Here is a 21378-nt window from a genome sequence, read left to right as displayed (position 1 = left end):
AGGCATAGCATCCTCGCGGATGCAGAGGCTGTGGCTCTGATGTCGAGAGAGGGAGAGAGAGAGAGAGAGAGAGAGAGAGAGAGAGAGAGAGAGAGAGAGAGAGAGAGAGAGAGAGAGAGAGAGAGAGAGAGAGAGAGAGAGAGAGCAGTGGTGGAAAAAGTTTAAATTTTTTTACTTGAGTAAAAGTATCAATACCGCAATGTAGAAATACTCTGTAACAAATAAAAGGCCCGTGTTAAAAAGGTATTGGCATCAAAATATACTTCAAGTACCAAAAGTAAAAGTACTAAAATGTTTGAAAACAGCAGATCTACAAGCTCACAACGCATCGCAATGCGACGCGTTGTGAGCTTGTAGTATAGGGCTAAAGTGGTTAATATATGTTTTATAATGTAATAATGTATATCTACAAAGTAACTAGTAACTAAAGTTCTCAAATAATTGTAGTGGAGTAAAAGTACAATATTTGCCTCTGAGATGTAGTGGAGTAGAAGTAAAAGTATAGACAATTGGAAATACTCCAGTAAAGTAAAAGTACCCTCAAAATTGTACTTAAGTACAGTACTTGAGTAAATGTACTTAGTTACTTTACACCACTGCTCTGATGTCGAGAGAGGAAGGGAGAGAGAGAGAGAGAGAGAGAGAGCGAGAGAGAGTGTACTGGGCTGACGGCAAGTCTCACAGCCAGCCTCGCAGCATTATGTCATGGCCGCGACAGATGGACGGACAGCTGGGCGGACCAAAACAAATCCCACACAAATTAATCACAAACAAACAAAGGGGGGAAAGGAGCAGAGACACACAATGTGGGATTATGTGACGGTCCTGACCAGCCAGAGTCAGCCCCCGGCACAACCTTTCAACCCCCCCGTCCCTCGTGTGGACCGTGGCCCCCTAGCCACACGCCGCCAACGCACGGGGGGCTTAACTCCCTCAGACGAGCCTCCTCCTCAGACATTTGGCTGCTTTAAGCCTCGTTTATGCTTCAGTGAAAAGGAAAAGGAGGGGAAAAAAAGGTCCGGGCCGCGCTGAATGTCGCTCTGGCGGAAGATGGCTCGTTTTTCAAAGCGAGGGAATTGTCGACGCGTGTCTTTCTTTATCCTCCATCTCCTTTCTTTCTGTTTTCAATCTCTTCCAGAGACAAACTGTATGACTGGAACATGAACCCATAGCGTCTCTATTCTGAAGCAAACGTTTTGGCAAGAATGTGCAGATCTACAAGCTCACAACCTGTTCGTACGCGACAGGTTGGGAGCTTGTAGTTATAATAATATAATGTAATGTAATGTAATGTAATGTAATATAAATTGTAATATAATATATTATATAAATTGTAATATAATATAATATATTAACCACATGAACCCTGGCGTCTCTATTGTGGGCATGTCATAATAGGTGAAAATTAAGCGAACATTCACTGAAAATAGGCGGACATTCTGCAAAAAATCGACAAGCTCTGCTATTTCTGGCGAAGAGATTCGGTGTAGAAGGAAGGAAGTACAGTTGCAACTCCGGTCTGTTTCACTATAAGAACAGACGGATTAACCAACTTGAACCCCAGCATCCATATTCTCGTGGGAACATTCGTGCCGCGACACAATGTGAGCTTATAGATCAGCAATGTTTGGCAAAGAGAGTCGGTGTCGCCGGATAAACGTCTTTTCAAAGTACAGTTGTAACTCAAGTGCAGTTCTCTAAGACAGTGGTTCTCAAACTTTTTCGTGCCAAGGACCCCCAAATTGATATGTATGTGGTCGCGGGACCCCCACCTGAAAATATGTTGTGCCAGGGACCCCCAGAAGCAAATATTTGTGTTAAAAATGTTCGCCTTTAAAAAAAAAGATTCAAAGATTTGCACACATTTGCATGATTTTTTCAAAATAGCAGATCTACAAGCTCATAGCGCGGCACTCGGTGCCGCGCTATGAGCTTGTAGATCTGCTATTTTTGAATAGCCAAATACAATTTTAAATGACACCAGATGCGTTCGATGATCGAATGGGTTAATACTTTACGTTGGTTCAATATTTATAAAACCCACGGACACGCTCAACTACTTTTACTTTCACTTTTGTTTTACATAGAAGAAATAGCAGATCTACAAGCTCACAATGCCCTAACGGTGTAAAGCGTTGAGAGCTGGTAGATCGGCTTTTATTTTGCTACTTTTGTACGACATAGTAGGGCATGCATTTATGGAAAAACATTATAACAAAAGTTGAAATAATGGAGATACAAGGTTTCTGCCTGGCAGAGAGAGAGAGGAGAGAGAGAGAGAGAGAGAGAGAGAGAGAGAGAGAGAGAGAGAGAGAGAGAGAGAGAGAGAGAGAGAGAGAGAGAGAGAGAGAGCACGGTGCAGGTCTTGCATACTAAGCAGAGGAGGCTGTTATATATGGTCTGGGTAATAAAACAGAAAAGTTTGTGCTCTAAACTCAAGGCTTAACCAAAGATAGATGTGAGAGTTGCGAGAGGGCCACCATTTAAAGGCCGCAATAAACAGAAAAGTCTTGCACGCTGACAACGTTTGAGGCTTTTAGGATGCAAACATAATAAAGTGAAAACGTGGAAAAGACGAGTGGACATTTATAGCATCAAGCAGCTCACAAAACATAGCATCACGACACGTGACTATGTGAGCTTGTCGATTCCTTTTTTTTTATTTATTTATAGGGCTTAAAGCTTGCACTATGTTACTTTCCTGATCTACCACGGATTTGAACCCATAGGTCTCTCCAGCACATGTGCTGACATCTTCACCACTGAGGTGATAGGAGCCCTGCATGCCTGCTTGCTCTGGGGAGAAAATATCATTTTGACCTCGAGATCAAAATCCATGTCAAACCAGGAACCAGGATCGCGTCAAAGGTCACGTACAACCTAGACACAGGGTCTGTGTCTCAATAGATGAGCATGGAGAACAAATACAACCACCCACCCCAATTGTTTAAGTTATATTTGTATTAGCATAATCTACCGAGATTGGAAAAAATAAAATGTTATTCACACACAAAAAGATCACATAATAGAGCTTCCAGTGGTTAATGTATTTTTTGGGTCCCGGCAAGACACTCAAAAAAATTTCTCCTTTTGGTCTTGAGCTGAAAAAAGTTTGGGAACCCCTGGCGTGGAGTTCAAGAAAAGCCAAACGGAGCTCATTTTGTAGCCGTGTGACAGTAGTGGCTCACACAAGGTCAGCTCTGTGTGGCTTTGTGTGGCGAGGAGTCAGACTGCAGCGGAGCTAGTGAGCCGTGAGCTTGGATACAGCCACAGCGCTAATGACACATCCCCCCCCCCCCCCCCCTAACCTCCCGCCACACCCCAGGGCCTAATGGACTGTTCCCTCACAGAGAGGAGGAGGAGGATGAGGAGGAGGAGGCCACGAGGCAATGAGATGGACCCGCGCAGGGAGTTAGCGCCTATAGCGGTAAGAAGCCACGTTAAAAAGAAACAAATGAGTACTTTGGAGGGGAGAGAGCCTCCCCTCTCTCTCTCTCTCTCTCTCTCTTCTCTCTCTCTCCTCTCTCTCTCTCTCTCTCCTCTCTCTCTCTCTCTCTCTCTCTCTCTCTCTCTCTCTCTCTCTCTCTCTCTCTCTCTGCCAGCCTGCCACACACACAAACCACACACACACACACACACACACACACACACACACACACGCACGCACCACACACACACACGCACGCACGCACGCACGCACGCACACACACACACAGGTCTATGAGATCGCTGTCCAGGTTGCTGAAATTGACCTTCTAGCTTATATAGCTTATATATTATCCGAATGTTTGAATGATAATGGATCACTGGGACACGTGAGGTTTTTTGCACCCCCGTGTGTGTGTGTGTGTGTGTGTGTGTGTGTGTGTGTGTGTGTGTTGTGTGTGTGTGTGTGTGTGTGTGTGTGTGTGTGTGTGTCTGTGTCTGTGTTCTGTGTGTGTTCTGTCTGTTTCTCTCTTGTGTCTCTCTGTCTCTGTCTATCTGTCTCTGTCTATCTGTCTCTCTGTCTCTCTGTCTCTCTGTCTCTCTCTCTCTCTCTTCCTCTCTCTCTCTCATCTCTCTCTCTCTCTCTCTCTCTCTCTCTCTCTCTCCTCTCTCTCTCTCTCTCTCTCTCTCTCTCTCTCTCATCTCTCTCTCTCTCTCTCTCTCTCTCTCTCTCTCTCTCTCTCTCTCTCTCTCTCTCTGGTTGCCACACGAGCCCCATTGTAAACACGGTGTACCCAGCATCCATCAGCTGGCCAGGGCCCCAGAGCTGGGCTGCCTATTGCACTGAATGGCTGTTTGGGGAATAGCGTGTGTGGGTGCACTTACAAGTGTAAGGCAGAGCACCCATGAGGTGGGTTGGCCCAGTCTGATATAAAAAAGAAATATATATATATATGTTTTTAATCCTTTTTTATATTCATGTCATGTTATTAATAGTCTTAGTGTTTTGCCAATTATTTCTAAATGCAAACTTCCTGGTTACGTTTTCATCACACCAGGGGTCTTCAACAGGGTTCCGGGACCCCTAGGGGGTCCTCAGAGTTACTACAGGGGGGCCTCGTGTGAGGCGTTGTGAGCTTGTAGATCTACTATTTTTGGGCTTATTATAAGGTATAGGTGTAGAGGGAAAAAAGAGCAGACCAAAGTAAAAAAAAAAATAGTTTAATCTGAAACACAATGTTGTACAACATAGAGGGGGTCCCTGCTTCATCTCTCTCTCAGCTAGGGGGTCCTTGGCCTGAAAAGGTTGAAGACCCCTGCACTCTCTCTCTCTCTCTCTCTCTCTCTCTCTCTCTCTCTCTCTCTCTCTCTCTCTCTCTCTCTCTCTCTGTGCCCTTGGTTTGATGTCTCTCTACGCTGACCTGGTCTGAAGCAAGAAGCATAGCAATGCCAAAAATACATCTAGGAAAAAAAACAGAAGAGAACCCATGAGCATTGTCTCAGTGTGTGTAATGCTATTAGTGATGTCTGTACTCTTGTCTCAAGGAAAGTTCTTTTTGGTCCTTGTCTCTTAACGCCGAGTCCTTGAGAGGCTTGAGACGCCTCTGGAACTCAAAGTTTAATAACAACAAAATATAGACGGGAGAATGTAGAGGGACACAAAACCAAGGGCGTAGAGAGGAGAGAGCCTGGGACAGGAACGCCGGTCGGATTCAAACTCGTAAAAGTACTCAAATGTTTTACTTAAGTAAAATGATCAATACTGCAATGTAGAAGTGCTCTGTTACAAGTAAAAGTCTGGAATTAAAAATGTACCTGAGTAAAAGTACAAAAGTATTGGTATCAAAATGTACTTAAAGTACCAAAAGTAAAAGTACTAATATGTTTGAAAATAGCAGATCTACAAGCTCACAACGTGTCCGTCGTGTCGCGATGCAACGCGTTGTGAGCTTGTAGATCGGCTATTTTCAAATAGCTTATAGGTATAGAATAGGGCTAAAGTGGTTAATGTATGTTTTATAATATCATAATTTACATCTGAAAAGTAACTAGTAACTCAGGGTTACGGATGTAACCCCGGTTTCTTTAGAATTCGGAGTAACATACTCACTATGGGATATCAGCGCCTCCTGGCGTGATGCAGAGCTACATACCATAAACTCCCGGGCCATTCATTGGCTGAGAAGGGTATGTCACGTGTCCGGTAAACCGGAAGAGGTATAAAACCTCTTGCGTGACGTGGCTCATCCTCTTTCGCTTCTCTGCATGGCAGATGCAACAGCTCAAGACATACCTTAATAATAACAAACGTAACTTTGATCAGGACAGAAACCAGCTTTAGCCCACTCGGTGGTACTTGTACTAACCAACGGGTTTTCCTCCTATTAAAAAAAAAAGTTTTATTATTTCCGCTCCCGCGGCTATCTTCTCTTTCTTTCTTTTACTGCTAAAGCAAGTTTTCCTCCTTTGAGTTTTCCGCGCTCTTAGCCTTGCGGCTGAAAGCTAACAGGTTAGCTCGAGATGGAGGTTCCACGTCCCTGCGTATTGCTGCTCTGCCGCTTGATGATCGCCGGGGGTGACCCTCGTGGTTTCTGCATCTCGTGCCTCGGTCTCTACGGGGCCGAGGCATTTCCAAGATGCACCGGGACGCTGCGAGGACTGCGCTGTTCTCCACGCTGCACCTCGATAGCCGCTTAGCCAGGGCAGCGCCCTGGCTGCGGGAGGCAGCGACGTCTCGTCCCCGGTCGTCGCGGATCCAGCAACACGGCCCAGGGAACGTGGGTGGTGGGGCCCACCACGTGCGCTCACAGTCCACAATGGGCCCTCCGGCAGTCCCGGCTGCGAGCGGCGTTAGCCCCCCGCTCGCAGCACCTCCAGGCTGCTACACAAGCCGTGCTACGCAGCACTGCAGCAGCCGCTAGCACCGTGACTGGGGTGACCAGGTGCGACTACCTAGCGGCACTTCCTCCCCCTCTTCCCAGCCGTCTACTCCGCTGCCACAGCAAGCGTACCGGGCCAGCGGTGCGTCGCCAGGAGACAACGAAGGGGCGCCGGCGACGGCAGCATAGGCGAGGGGAGAACGAGGCAGACGCTCGTGAGTGAGTTAGCCCAGACTAGCTACGTTAGCTGCTTCGCTAGGTTAACGTCGCCTTAGTCAGGCAGTGTTTTGTTGGCTTAACACCCATGCAACAGGTTATTAACAGCGTTGTCCTAGCCTAGCTTGCCTCGCTAGGATAACACCAGCTTGTTAGCCTTCTCACTCTGTGTATCGAGCAAACCTCGGGGGCTTCTGAAGACATTACTCGATGGACAAGATGGACGGCTCCTCGACTGCCAGAAGGCCATGTTTAATGAAAACGAATGTGTGTTTAAAAGTACAATTTTTTTTCTGCCAAAGAAATAAATGTGTTACATGTTACAAACGATCTCGTTCTTTCACGTGGCTTGAGTGCAGCGGAGCAGTGGAGTCCCCTACCGCGGGCTTCTCTGCTCCAATGCTCTCTGTATAAAAGCCCATAATGTCTGTGATGCCCGAACTCCGGTATCCCAGACATTGATGGGCTAATATCTGTGCATGTAATGTAAATGTATCAACGTTCTCAATTACATAAGCCCACACTGTCTAGAACACCCGAGTCCCGGTATTCTAGACATTGTTGGATAACATCTGAAAGAGCAGCGGAGCAATGGAGTCCCCTGCAAGCGGGCTTCTCTGCTCCAATGCTCTCTGTGTATAAGTCCACAATGTCTGTGATGCCCGAACTCCGGTATCCCAGACATTGATGGGATGATATCCGTGCATGTAATGTATCAACGTTCTCAATTACATAAGCCCACACTGTCTAGAACACCCGAGTCCCGATGTTCTAGACATTGTCTGTGCATGTTTTTGGATCATATGAAGGTAATATAAAAACCCACATCACCCCTGTCCGCCAGAGGGCGCAAATGCGCCAGTGGAATGGGGTCACGCCGGTTTTTGCCTTCCGTCCCACAGGAAGTGCTCACGCACCACTGTGAACCGGAAGTACTTCGGTCAGACATGACCCCTTGGCCGTACCGCCTCATGTTTTGCAGGCCACGTTCGCCTTTAACGAGCGACAAAGCATCCCCTACGGGGAGGAAGATTTTGTCGCCTCACAGGCTTCCGTCCCACAGGAAGTGCCCACGCACCACTGTGAACCGGAAGTACTTCGGTCAGACATGACCCCTTGGCCGTACCGCCTCATGATTTGCAGGCCACGTTCGCCTTTAACGAGCGACAAAGCATCCCCTACGGGGAGGAAGGTTTTGTCGCCTCACAGGCTTCCGTCCCACAGGAAGTGCCCACGCACCACTGTGAACCGGAAGTACTTCGGTCAGACATGACCCCTTGGCCGTACCGCCTCACGTTCGCCGCTGGAGGGCGACAAAGCACCTCCTAGGGAGGACGACTTTGTCGACAAGATGGCGGCGGCCAGAGTAAGTTAGGAAGAGAGTAATGAAGAGAGTAATGACAGTAGCGTCGATCCCATTGTGAGAATGGAATGCGGAAGTGCTCTGAAAAGTAACTAGTAACTAAAGTTTTCAAATTATTGTAGTGGAGTAAAAGTACAATATTTGCCTCTGAGATGTAGTGGAGTAGAAGTAGACAATTGGAAATACTCCAGTAAAGTAAACAATACCTCAAAATTGTACTTAAGTACAGTACTTGAGTAAATGTACTTAGTTACTTTACACCGCTGCTCGGAGTCCTCGCAGCTCTCAAGGAGCACACGGTCCACTAACTCAGGTGTTGTTCACAACTTTTCCATGTCATGGTTGAACCACCAAATATAGCCATAGCCTCTGACCATATCCCCCTATAGACCGAATCGTCATGCCATGACACCACAACCAAAACTTTATTTCCGGGTATGACTTCAGCGGCGTCGCATTGGAGCAGCGTTATTCATTTCTGGAAGAACAGGACACTTATGACATAATGTTATGGACTATTAAAAATATATTATTTTGTTAAATATCCACATGGTTGACAAACTAGACATAGCTGGACACTTTATTTCTATGTTATGAAAATGTCCTGTAAATATACCTGGAAATATTAATATTAATAGCAATAATAATAGTGTTCCTCAAAACAACGGGTTGGGGAATCTCTTGGGAATCTCTTACACACAACCTGCAGGCGAATGTGCAATGGTGTGTGTCTCAATGTTTGTACACGAATAATTGGTCTATTAGCCATAAATAGCAGTGTAATGTTACTTCCATCACAGGTGTTACCAATGGTACTAATTAAGGCTCTGTTCCATCTAGTGTAGAATCTATGCACACTAGGTATTATGTTTGTGAATAAACAAACATGTTTTCTTTTTTCTCTTGCTGAAAACAGCAAAAACAAATTTCACCTCAATTTACACCTGTAAACCAGTGATGTGATAATAAAGCTGATTCTGATTCTGATGTAGCCTTGGATCAAGACTATTATACATGTATTTTATCGACTTTTACTTTCGTATCTATGATAGTATTGGGCTTCACCCCCCCAATTGTCACTGGACATCCGTACGGAAAGCCTGTACTTCTCCGTACATGTACACAAAAATCGTATAAAGTGCGGACACTGTAGCCCCAGATGTTAACTCGACATTCGGAACCAGTGTGCACTGTATTAGTCCCTATTTTTCAATAGATATGTGTTTTAATCCCATCTGTGTCGGATTCTGTCGGAAGTTCCCCGTATTCCTCAATGGGCGGTAGTGACGGGGCACATCCGGTGAAAACCGGTATTACACTTAAAGGGCAAGATCACTTTGGTAGAGGTTTGGGTTGTGTAGTTAACTTGCCATGATGTAACTCCAAAGGTAGACAAGAAATCAAAAATAATAAAATAATGAATGTAAACAGGACATAAACGAGGGGGCGGGAAATGGCGTTCAGGCACAGACTAATACAGTGCACAAAGATTCCGAATGCAGAGATAACCGGCAACCGAGTAAACACCGATATTTTACATTGGTACATGTTCGGAAAAATACGGGATTTACTGGTGAAAGTCCAGGACGCTCTGGGGGGTGAAGCCCAAGACTATCGTGGATATGCAAATGTCAAAATCGATAAAAATACTAATTAGTCTTGATCCAAGTCTAATTCTGATACAAAGCTGCCCGGAAATATTATTTTGGGGTAGTGGTGACCTGAATGGAACACAACCTTAATTAGTATCATTGGTAACACCTGAGAAAAAAAGGAAAATTACACTGCTATTGCATGCCCGTATGTCTGATATGTGGAAATGGGTTTATTGTACTTTACTGGCACTGCGGTGCAGTTCCTGCCAGCCCGGCTCCCAGGACCTCATCTACCGCTGTGACGCAGTCCCTTGCTTTTTAATCACATCAACTCATAATTTAGCTCCCATTGAGCGTGGCTAATAGATGGATGACATCATTCGGGTGGGTCGATAGCACCTTTCAGCAGAGAATTACCCCACTATCAATCTCAATACCAATGGATCCACACAGCGCCAATGTGCTCTGAGGGACAGAGCACCACACAAAGATAAGATACCGTTGCTGTCGGGCAGAAACCTTGTATCTCCATATTTCAACTTTTGTTTTTGTTTTTTCCCCCTTAAATCAATGCCCTACTTATTTTTTCCACGACAGTATCACACAAAAGTAGTGGAAATAGCAGGACTACAAGTAGCAATTGCAACAGATAACAACTTGTAGATCTTTTTTCTCTGTTTATGTTTTTTTTGTTTTGTTTTACATGACCATGAACGTGGTTAAGTCTGTGTGTGGGTTTTATACCTATTGCATGAATGAAAAAGGATTAACACAAGCTTGTGACTACATAATAACATGGGAACACAGGTTCTTATTTCCGTTTCTTGAAAAGTGTTTTGGACATACAAGGTTTCTACCCAACAGCGATGGACAATATGTATGACCGGCCTCGCAGGTGAACTCAATGATAAAAGCCATGCTTTTAATGAATGGTGAATGGTCAGCATTTTTATACCATCTTTAGCCAAAGTGCTTTACAATGTGTTTTACATTCACCCATTAACAACTCTCCCACAATCTTTGAATGTTACATGGAGTCTGTAATTCTGCCTCGCAAAACTTCTGCCCAGGAAGCTGTCATCTTCACCACTAGAAATGTGCGCTACGGGTTGCCTTCCAGGGCCGGCACACTTTGGCAGGCAGTTGTAGAGAATTGGAATGGAATCTGAGATATCTGACTGATACATCTTGATCACATTCCTTCAATGTGTGCTGTGAGTTTTGGACAAACGTTGCAGGAGTTGTTAACACAATGTGTGTTTTGAAGAAAACGCAAAATAGCAGAAAATCTAGTCTGGCACAAATGGCCGGGGCCTTGCGTCTTGATCCAAGGAATCCAGGGAAAAAATATCTTGATTGTATATGGTTCAAGAGTTATAGACCAACAAGTGACCTGTTAAAAGTGTAGTATAATGAACTTGATTGTGCTCTTCCTCTTGGACCTACCTGTGGATTATTCCAGTGTCAGTTATCGTATGTGGACTACGTGGTCGACACTTTTCACCTTAACCCTTCCATTGTGTTTTCAAGTTTAAATAGGTAAAAACGTACCCTTTACATTTCTTTATTGGAACAAGGCTTCATGATATCCTTAGAAACAGCTATTTTACCGCAACAAAATTAAGTATCACCATTTTAGTTAATTCCTCTATAGAAAAAGTAAGTAAAGTAAAACAAGTAATTTATTTTTGGACGTGTGTGAAATGTATAATTTTTGGAGTATTTTTGGGCTGAGTTAAATCATGGGTCACACGCGACGGCACAGGCCAAAACGCAAGTGGGTGGGAGGGAGGCGGGGCGTCCACTTTATTTCCGGCGGCTTTTCAGTGCTTCCAGACTAAACAGGCTGTTAGGTGGAAGCGTTTTGCAAATTGTGTGGCGCCAACAGTCTGTCTCCAGAGATGACCCAATTCACACACATTCACACACCGACAGCGGAGGCAATCATGCAAAGGTACCGCCCTCATCAGGAGCAGTTAGGGCTTCGGTGTCTTGCTCAAGGACACTTTGACACGGAGCCAGGAGGAGCACGACACGGAGCCAGGAGGAGCACGCTGAGGTGGGGGGGGGTCGACCCGTGAATCTTCGCCACTCTACCGCCTGAGCCACACCGGCCGAGTGGTGGACAGTAACAAAATATACATTACTTTGAGTCAAATTATTTTGAGTATTTGTACTTTACTTCATCAGTATATGTGTATCTTTGGACTTTCACTCCACTGCATTTCAAAGACAAAGCTTGTAGATTTTTTTTTTTAACTTTGTACTTTGTACTTTTGAATACTGAAGTATTATTTAAAAGCATGTACTTTTGAACACTTAAGTATCTTTTTAAAGCAAGTCTTCCAGTACTTTAACCCATTAAGACCGGGAACGCATCTGAGTCACTTTAGATTTCTTTGGCTATTCAAAAATAGCAGATATACAAGATATACCAAGTGCCACGCTATTGTAGATCTACTATTTTTGAAAAATATTTGTAACATTTGTGTCCCCTGGAACAACATATTTTACAAATATTCCAGCAGAAAAACTGTTATTCAATCTGTCATAATGTCTGTGTTTAACTATATGACACACCCATCACTGTATTTTATATGATAAAGTGGGTTGGTCATCTCTCGCAGTACGCAGAGAGCAACATTGTATTCTTTTTATTCATAAGGCCTTGTGTGGCAAGCTTCCTCTATACCTATCTTCGCTCTTAGAACCAAAGGTTTCTGGACATTCAACACGTTCACAAAAACACATTAGATATACCAGTCCACGTAAGAAAAGTGAACAAGGAAAGACTGCCTTCAAGTATTATGCTCCACACAAATGGAACAAACTTCAGGACTCTCTGAAACTGGAGCGATTGGTCTCAATAGAGACATTTAGGGTACTTCTCGAGGACACATTTAATAGTAACTGCACCTGTTTCATGTAGCACTGTTTGTTTGCATTTGTGATGATTGTAATATGATTCAAATGTATGTTATTGGTTTTCATTATGTATGTATTTTATGTGTTATATGCTGTTATCAGGGCGTCCCTGAAAAAGAGAGCTTGCTCTCAGTGGGCTCCCCTGAATAAATAAAGGAAAGAAATGTTCGCTTTGAAAAATATATATTCAAAGATTTCCACAAATCTTCCAAGATTTTTCAAAAAACTGTAGATCTGCTATTTTTCAATAGCCAAAGAAATCTAAAATGACAGAGATGCGTTCCCGGATTGAATGGGTTAACTCAAGTATAAATTTGACAGAGCAACTTGCACTTGCAGTGGAGTAATATTTAACCCGGAGGAGTATCTATACTTTGACTCAAGTACTGGAGTCGAGTACTTGGACTTGGACCTACACCACAGGACCTGCCACACTAATAAGACCTGTGTTAAGTGTTTTGGTGCAAGGGATTGGCTGGATGGTTCGGCCCATATTTTCTGGTTCCTCTCCGAGGAGGAACAGGCGAGCCGCACAGATGGTCGGCCAGGCAGGTTGAGTCTCGGGGGCGAGGGCGTGAGGGATCGGTCTGGAGCGGAGGACCCCATAACAAACGGATGGCTATACCGGAGCAGCCCTCCTGCTTATAGACAGCGGGGTGTGGGCTTTTCCATGCAAAGGACTCCTAAATAGCCATAGCCCTCTGGCTGTGGCCCCCCTATTGTGAAATGGATATTTTTTTTAAAGTAAATATGAGATTTACAAGCTCACAACACAAGTGTATAATATATATATATATATATATATATATATATATATATATATATATATATATATATATATATATATATATATATATATATATATATATATATATATATGTATATATATATATATATATATGTACATATATATATATATATATATATATATATATATATATATACACACACACACACACACACGCACTTATTATTCTTTCTTTCTTTACAATTGGCCCCTCTAGACCTCGCAAGGGGAATGTGGAGCCCGTGGCAGGGAACTCAAACTCTTCCCTTTCGGCCTGCCTGCCTGCCTTGAGAGGGCGAAGAAACGTCATGTCCCCTGTCCGGCGTCCCTCTCAATACAAGGGCCCTCCTCCACGGCCCCTCACATGTGACAACTCACCCAGAGACTGACCGTTAACCACAAGCTGTCATAACGCCACCCCCCCACCGCCCCCCCACCCCCCAAACTCAATCCATCCGAGTGTCACATTCACAGCTGCCGTGCAGACGGCTTCGCTGAACCACTTAAACCCGGCTTTATCCGGTTCCACCCCCCTGCAAAGACGCTCCTCCGTCCCGCTCAAGGAACATTGGGAACTCTATAACCTATTTAGAGCGATGACATGATTTGCTTGGCAGGCATAAACCTCTTTAGCGGGGTCTATTGCTCTGTAGGGAGGGATGTGGACTTCACCTTTGCTGTCCCCGCGTCCCGTTAAGACCAATTGTCAGTAATGGATAATAGCCAGCGTTTCCTTTTTCCCTTTCCCCTCCGCTAATGAACACCCATATCAGTCTCTAAGGTGGTCAGGATTGATGGTATAGCCTAATCGCCCACACACCCTAATTGATACCCCGCCACGCTGTGCTTATATTTTCCCGTTATTGGGTCAGCACGAGATCGCTGTGAGATTGCACACCGGCGGCACGGCCTAATGGCTAATGTATGCTTTGTTGTGTGACGGTGTCGCGCGGCTAAAATAGACGACCTACAAGCTCACAATGAGCTTGTAGGTAAGCTATTTTAGCCGCGCGACACCGTCGTATGACGGAGTATGAATTGTGCTTAACGAGCAGCTCGCCGTGTTGAGTGGTAAGAAATCACGCCGTTGCTAATGGTATGGGAAGAGCTTCTTAACTACAATGCTTAATGGCACTCTCAAGTTGGACGCAAAATCAATCGAGCGGGCTATGTTAACACGCAATGCATGATATTGGGAGGACTCGGGTAGGTGGAATGGAAGGATGGCACTTTTGACTTCAGTTTCTAAGACGCACTCAATGTGTGATTAAAATGTGGGCTCAATCGGATGATGCGTTCGTGATCTTTTTGAATATCTCCAAAGATAATGTGTAGCGATTTGTGTGAATCTTGGACTAAGTAGGCGTAGTAGGAAAAGAGTGTGTTTTGAAGAAAAAAAAAATGGCAGAACCTCTAAATAGACATAGGCATGGCAATTTTTTGCTGGCACAACTTTAAGGTTCAAGAATTATAAGCCAAAACGGAAAGCTGCCAGGTATAGCGGTAGCATTTGGTTAAACAAAATCAGGCCTTTCATTTAAGGCCTTTTGGCCTTACTAAAGGTGTTGTAAACTTTTTGAGGGCATGAAGGCCAAATGCCAGGTCAGAAAGGCCATCAAATAAAAAAATGATTTGCTTCTTTTGATGCTTTTGTGTGAAGCTGTAGTATGATCAAGTAGGGCGTTTATTTACGAAAAAGAGGCCCTTTCGCCAACCTCACCTAGGGTATGGGCACTGATGACGCAGAGGAGAGGACACGCCCCCAGCGCCCACAGCGTCCCCGGCGGGAATCGAACCCGCTAGCTGTGAGGCGACAGCGCTATAGACTGCGCCACCGTGCCCCCATTTGATTCTTGCCCCATTGATACTTTGCCTTAAAGGGATACTTCACTTTCACATAAAATAAACATTAAAAAAATATATAAAAAGAAAATGAAAGAAGTTATGGCAAAATAAAGGCCCCCTCACACATTAGTAGGACACTCTAATGCGTGAGGGGGCCGTGATTTTTCCATTACTTTTTTCATTTATTTTTAATATATTTTTTAAATGTTTATTTTATGTGAAAGTGAAGTATCCCTTTAAGTAAAACATTTGTGTACTTTTCCCACCACTTGACGGTACACTTACGTCTCTGTCTTGTTGGACTGCCTGCGGCAGGGCACCGTGTTGCTGACACAGGTGCCTGTCTGGGGGTCCACGGACTCCACGATGACAAAGGGCCGCTCCTCCAGCGTGGCCACCGTCAGGTGCCTGTAGTCGGACACGGGCTCCAGGTAGCTCCCGTAGCGCGGCCACACGGGGTACCGCATTTGCAGGATGCCCATTGCGAAGGTCCCCACCTGGACACAGAGGAGAAGGTCAGTATTAGGGGTGTGGGAAAAAAATCCATTCATACTTTGGATTCATTCTTTATTTTTATGTTTTAATATATTTCATTTTTTTCCCAGTATTTTTGTATAATTTACACTTTTTGAGAAGTGGCAAGTTCTAGGCTGAATCGGGAATTTTTTTTGATTTTGAATCGGAAAAAAACATTTTTGAATCGATAATTGTTTGTTCAAAAAAAATTCGGGAAAAAACTGAATCGTGACCCTAAGAATCGGAATCGAATCGAATTGTGAGATAGCAGACGATTCACAGCCCTAGTCAGTATGCTTAAAGGGTAAGACCACTTTAGTAGAGGTTTGGGTTGTGTAGTTACCGTGCCATGATGTAACTCCAAAGGTGGGCAAGAAATCAAAAATAATTGCTCCATTGATTAGAAATTGATAATTCAAAATATGCTCCTCATTGACTTACATTGTACGGTAAAACAGCTCTCAAAGTCACTCTTTTAGCACATAAATGAACCCAAACATAGCTGATTCAGACAATATAGAGCATCACCAAACCCAGTACTGTTTTTTTTTTAAATAAAAATGTCAACTTCCTGTTGATTTTACTATTTGAAGATCTGGATCCGGATCTGCCGATCCAGTCCGGGTTTTCTACTTATTAAAAATGGCAAAAGCAACAGGAAGTTGACATTTTTATTTAAAAAAAAAACAGTACTGGGTTTGGTGATGTTCTATATTGTCTGAATCAACTTTGTTTGCTTTCGTTTTTGGGCTAAAAGAGTGACTTTGAGAGCAGTTTTACAGTACAATGTAAGTCAATGAGGAGCATATTTTGAATTATCAATTTCTAATCAATGGAGCAATTATTTTTTATTTCTTGCCCACCTTTGGAGTTACATCATGGCAAGGTAACTACACAACCCAAACCTCTACCAAAGTGGTCTTGCCCTTTAAGGAACAGGCTCTACGCACAGCAGCCATAATGGAAAGAAACTGGGCCTCTTCCTTACTTCCTTCACAGGTCTTACCAATTATACTATTTGAGACTCACAGTGGTTCTCCAACTTTTTATTTATTTCAAGGACCCCTATAACTCTGAGAGTGTACAAATGGAACCATTTGTCATATCAGAGTTACAAACCCTTGAGAAATATCAAAGTTACACACCCGTGAGAACCCCCTCATGGAACCATGTACCACACTTTGAGACCCTAGCGGCGTACAGTAGCAGAGTGTTTCCAGTGAGCCAACATGCACACTATCAGCACCCTGACTCTGACCTCAAGAGGTTTTCAGTTTTGTCTTTCTGTGAATGATTCACTAGCAAAGTGGTTCTCCACACACCTCCAGGGGTCTTTCACTGTTATCTTTACGGACGGACGGACGGACGGACGGACGGACGGACGGACGGACGGACGGACGGACGGACGGACGGACGGACGGACGGACGGACGGACGGACGGACGGACGGACGGACGGACGGACGGACGGACGGACGGACGGACGGACGGACGGACGGACGGACGGACGGACGGACGGACGGACGGACGGACGGACGGACGGACGGACGGACAGACAGACAGACAGACAGACAGACAGACAGACAGACAGACAGACAGACAGACAGACAGACAGACAGACAGACAGACAGACAGACAGACAGACAGACAGACAGACAGACAGACAGACAGACAGACAGACAGACAGACAGACAGACGGGAGCGAAAACATACACATTCACCCCCATCAGCCCGGCAAGACGGATGAGGCGGAGACATGATGGAGTAAGTAAGGATCCTCTGGCGTCCAGTCATCCCAGATGAAGCAGTGTGCTTTTTGGTGGAGGATAAAGACGCACGGCGGGCCGTAGATCAGCCCCACGTATAGCCTTAACCCATTAAGACCGGGAACTATTCACAGAGTGCCGTGTTATGAGCTTGTAGATCTGCTAATGTGCAAATTGTTGAACATTTGTAACTCAAATCTAAGCTTTTTTTTTGGAGAAAAAAAACGTATGTTTGCTATAAGATCAGTGGTGCTCAAACGTTTTCATGTCAAGGACCCACCAAAATTATTTCTATTTGGCCGCGGACCCCCATCTCAAAATATGTTGTTCCAGGGACCCCCCAGAAGCAAAGATTTGAGTTACAAATGTTGGCTTTAAAAAATATATGATTCAAAGATTTGGACAAATTTTCACGATTTTTCCAAAATAGCAGATCTACAAGCTTGTAGCGCGGCACTCGGTGCCGCGCTATGAGCTTGTAGATCTGCTATTTTTGAATAGCCCAAGGAATCTAAAAATGACACACAGATGCGTTCCCGGTCTTAAAGAGTTAACCCATTAAGACCTGAGGCCGATTCTACAAAATGTCTTCTAAACAGTTTTCTGAAAGACTTTTGTCATGTCAAGGACCACCCAAAATTGAATATGTCCGCCGACCCCCATCCCGTTTTGTTCTAGGGACCCCCCAGAAGCAAAGATTTGAGTAAAATATTTAGTATTTAAAAATGTATATTCAAAGATTTGCACATATTTTCACGATTTTTCAAAACATAGCAGATCTACAAGCTTGTATAGCTGCTATGCTTGAATAGCAATGTGCTATTTAGCTCAAATCTAAAATGACACAGATGCTTTCCCGGTTTTTATGCGTTAATCCTGTTGTCTCTAAATCTCAGACTTTGAGATTGCTTATGCTGTTCTCCCCCTATTTCTCAGTGATTTGTGTGTCTGGACCTGAACACAGCGGCGCGTATACTATTCCCGCCCGTAGATAATTTGGGGGAAATTGATTTTTGGGTCACAGGATAGATTTAGAGCTGGCAATTATACATCTATCAGCATGAAAGGCAATTCCGCCCCCGCCGGCTATTATTACACCAATTCCCCCGCACGATTTTCAAACGTCTGTGGGTGTTGTAGGCAAGGTGGGTATTCAAGCAATTCCAAATTTGTTTTGCAAGATTTCAAATTAACCGTTCACACTTGCTTGACAATATCCCCCCCCCTCCCCCCGCCAGCAATGCGTGGCAATGTATTGTCATTGGTCCTGTCTGTCTGTCTGTCTGTCTGTCTGTCTGTCTGTCTGTCTGTCTGTCTGTCTGTCTGTCTGTCCGGATAATGACTTCCATGAAACTTAGGTAGGAATGATCAGTAGGCTGCCCTAAAGAGACGATTATTCAACTTCAACTCCAATTATTGTCACAAGTTTTAAGTATTGCCTTGGGAACAAGCGGTTTTCCAGCCATGTGGCTCATAGGTCGGAAGCCTCTGAGCCTATGACCGCACGCTCGTGCGTAATTAGTTAATTTACACCACTGCACACCACTGCCTCTGGACATGATGCGAATATAGCCTCACGTGGCCAGACTGTTGCCTCCCGCAATTTGTAAATGCTTCCGTTCATACAGTCTGGAGCACGGAAGCTCTGAAAATGATGAAATGAGAAAGTGGATGTGACGCCACCTCCCTGCTTTGGTTCCGTCTTTTACAGTCGCGCAAATGTGTACTAATATAAATCAAAATTATCAAAGCATATATAGCTTGCTGCTTATTAGACATGGAACTTTTAAAATAAAGTGTAAAGATATTTTAAAATATATTTTTGTGAACAGAAATGACGAACGGATGACAGCCACCTGCCTCGGATTTCGGGAGGTGTAGTTCCAGACATTCATATACTGTAGCATTCGGAGACTGTGGAATAGTTGTCTGGCTACACGAGACTAATGCAAATATGTCATGGATTCTTAGCCCCAATCATACTCATGATGCTGCTGAGTGCCAAGCAGGGAGGCACCTCGTACCGTTTTCATAGTCTTTGGTACTCGGCAGTGGTGGAAAAAGTACTCAAATTCTTTACTTAAGTAAAAGTAACAATACTGCAATACAGAAATACTCTGTTACAAGTAAAAGTCCAGAATTAAAACATTACTGTAGTGAAAGTACAAAAGTATTGGCATCAAAATGTACTTAAAGTACCAAAAGTAAAAGTACTAAAATGTTTGAAAATAGCAGATCTACAAGCTCACAACGCGTCTTGGTGTGACACGTTGTGAGCTTGTAGATCGGCTATTTTCAAATAGCCCATGTATAAAATAGGGCTAAAGTGGTTAATGTATGTTTAATAATATCATAATTTATATCTGAAAAGTAACTAGTAACTAGACGCGTCGCAATTCAGGGCAATTGCAGAGTGTGGTTGCGCCGACGCGAGTCGCGGGTCGCTGCCGCCGGGACTCGAGGAATACGCTGGGAGGAATACCGTCGGAGGCTGCGCCAATTACATTGTCACGTCACTCCTGAGATCACTTGCGTTTCATTTTGAGCGGATTGATCCCCCCAACATAAGGTTTTTGCATCAAACGGTTGAATTTTGAGCATTTGTGGCGCCCCTTATGGATCAAAGTGGAAATGCTTTTGGTTCGTGATTTGTGGCCTTTTTTGTATGACGGGCCCCTTCCGCTAACTTTGGAAGCCATTTACGGACGAACGGTATGGACTATCAAAATTCTGTTTCGGTCCAGATTATCGCATGGGTCCAGAGATCATGTGTACAGATTTTTGTGAAATGTGGAGAAAATATGTGGGAGGAGGAGCTAAAAGTGTGTTTTGAAGACAATTCAAAATGGCGGAAAATCTATCCTAACGCAAATGGGCATGGCCCATATGGGGAGTTGCGTCATGACCCAAGGAATCTAGATTTTTATTCTACGACCTACGGTTCAAGAGTTATAGGCCAAAACGTAAAGGGGGCTGTTATAGCGCCACCATGAGGCCGATTGGTTTAATTTTTTTTATAATAATTTTGGACTAAATCATGAACCTCCCCTCCAAGTCTTGAAACTCTAGCCCTTACGGTTTCTGAGAAATAAATACTTGAACGGGATTTTTTTCATTTTCCCATTAAAGTGGATGGGGAAATTTAATGCACTAATAAATCAATATCAATTAAACTATTTAACCAATCTCTTAGCAAAATACAAGCGCACGATTCCCGGACGAAACTGTGGGAGGAGTAGCAGCCCGAAATAAAGCGTTTTTCAGTTTATCTATAACAATAGTCTGGTTGCCCTGTTAGGGCAACCACACTAATAATAAAGTGTGAAGATTACTATAGTCTGGCAACCACAATAACTAAAGTTTTCAAATAATTGTAGTGGAGTAAAAGTACAATATTTGCCTCTGAGATGTAGTGGATTAGAAGTAAAAGTATTTTAAATTGGAAATACTCAAGTAAAGTACAAATACCAAAACATTAAAGGGATTCTAGGCAAGTTCAGAGATGAAAAAAAGAAAAAAACTGTTGTCAAACACCGCCCCTCCACTCCCCTCCCCCCTCCTCATCAGCAGTTCGTTTCCCTGACCACCAGGGGGTGACGCAGGGGGGACTTCTGAACGGGCCATGCCGAAAATAGGTTGCTTTATTCGATACAATGCGTGTCACTGCCCGCCCCTGCCGGTTCTCTGATTAAAAAAAATAATAGGCTCTGTCATGATAAATTGACCACATATATTAAGTTAAACAACTCAATTCAATGCAAACAATATCTTAAAAGTAAATTCCGTGCCTCAAAAAAGAAGTCTGACAGTGTTTTAAAACCAAAAGTAAAAACAGCGCAGCAGAAAACAATGCCGGCTCGTTCCATTTTTGTCGGCTGCACTCGGTTCCATTCGGTTTCACTCGAACAGTTCACACGCGCACGGACGCGCACATGTGTGCGTTTCATTTACGTCCCGGATACCCGGATGTCAAAACATAAATAGTAGGGAAAATACGGATTTCAGAAATATCTTGTGTTGCAATGCAGGAAAACACCCCAGCATCATTATATAGTGGCTGAT

General features: G+C 44.0%; 1 protein-coding gene across 1 annotated transcript in view; it reads right to left on the bottom strand.

The window, feature by feature from the left end:
* grin2ca (glutamate receptor, ionotropic, N-methyl D-aspartate 2Ca) overlaps positions 1-21378 on the bottom strand; it is a gene marked incomplete at both ends in the record, with an annotated part of 133050 nt that overhangs the window by 31697 nt on the left and 79975 nt on the right. The window contains one exon of the mRNA XM_080446600.1: positions 15322-15533. Coding sequence (XP_080302726.1) covers positions 15322-15533 — 212 coding nt within the window. The remainder of the gene's footprint in view (positions 1-15321; positions 15534-21378) is intronic.

Source organism: Gymnoscopelus braueri, assembly GCF_963280865.1.
Source record: "Gymnoscopelus braueri genome assembly, chromosome: 13".
NCBI lineage: Eukaryota > Metazoa > Chordata > Actinopteri > Myctophiformes > Myctophidae > Gymnoscopelus > Gymnoscopelus braueri.
This window is presented reverse-complemented; position numbering and strand designations above follow the sequence as displayed.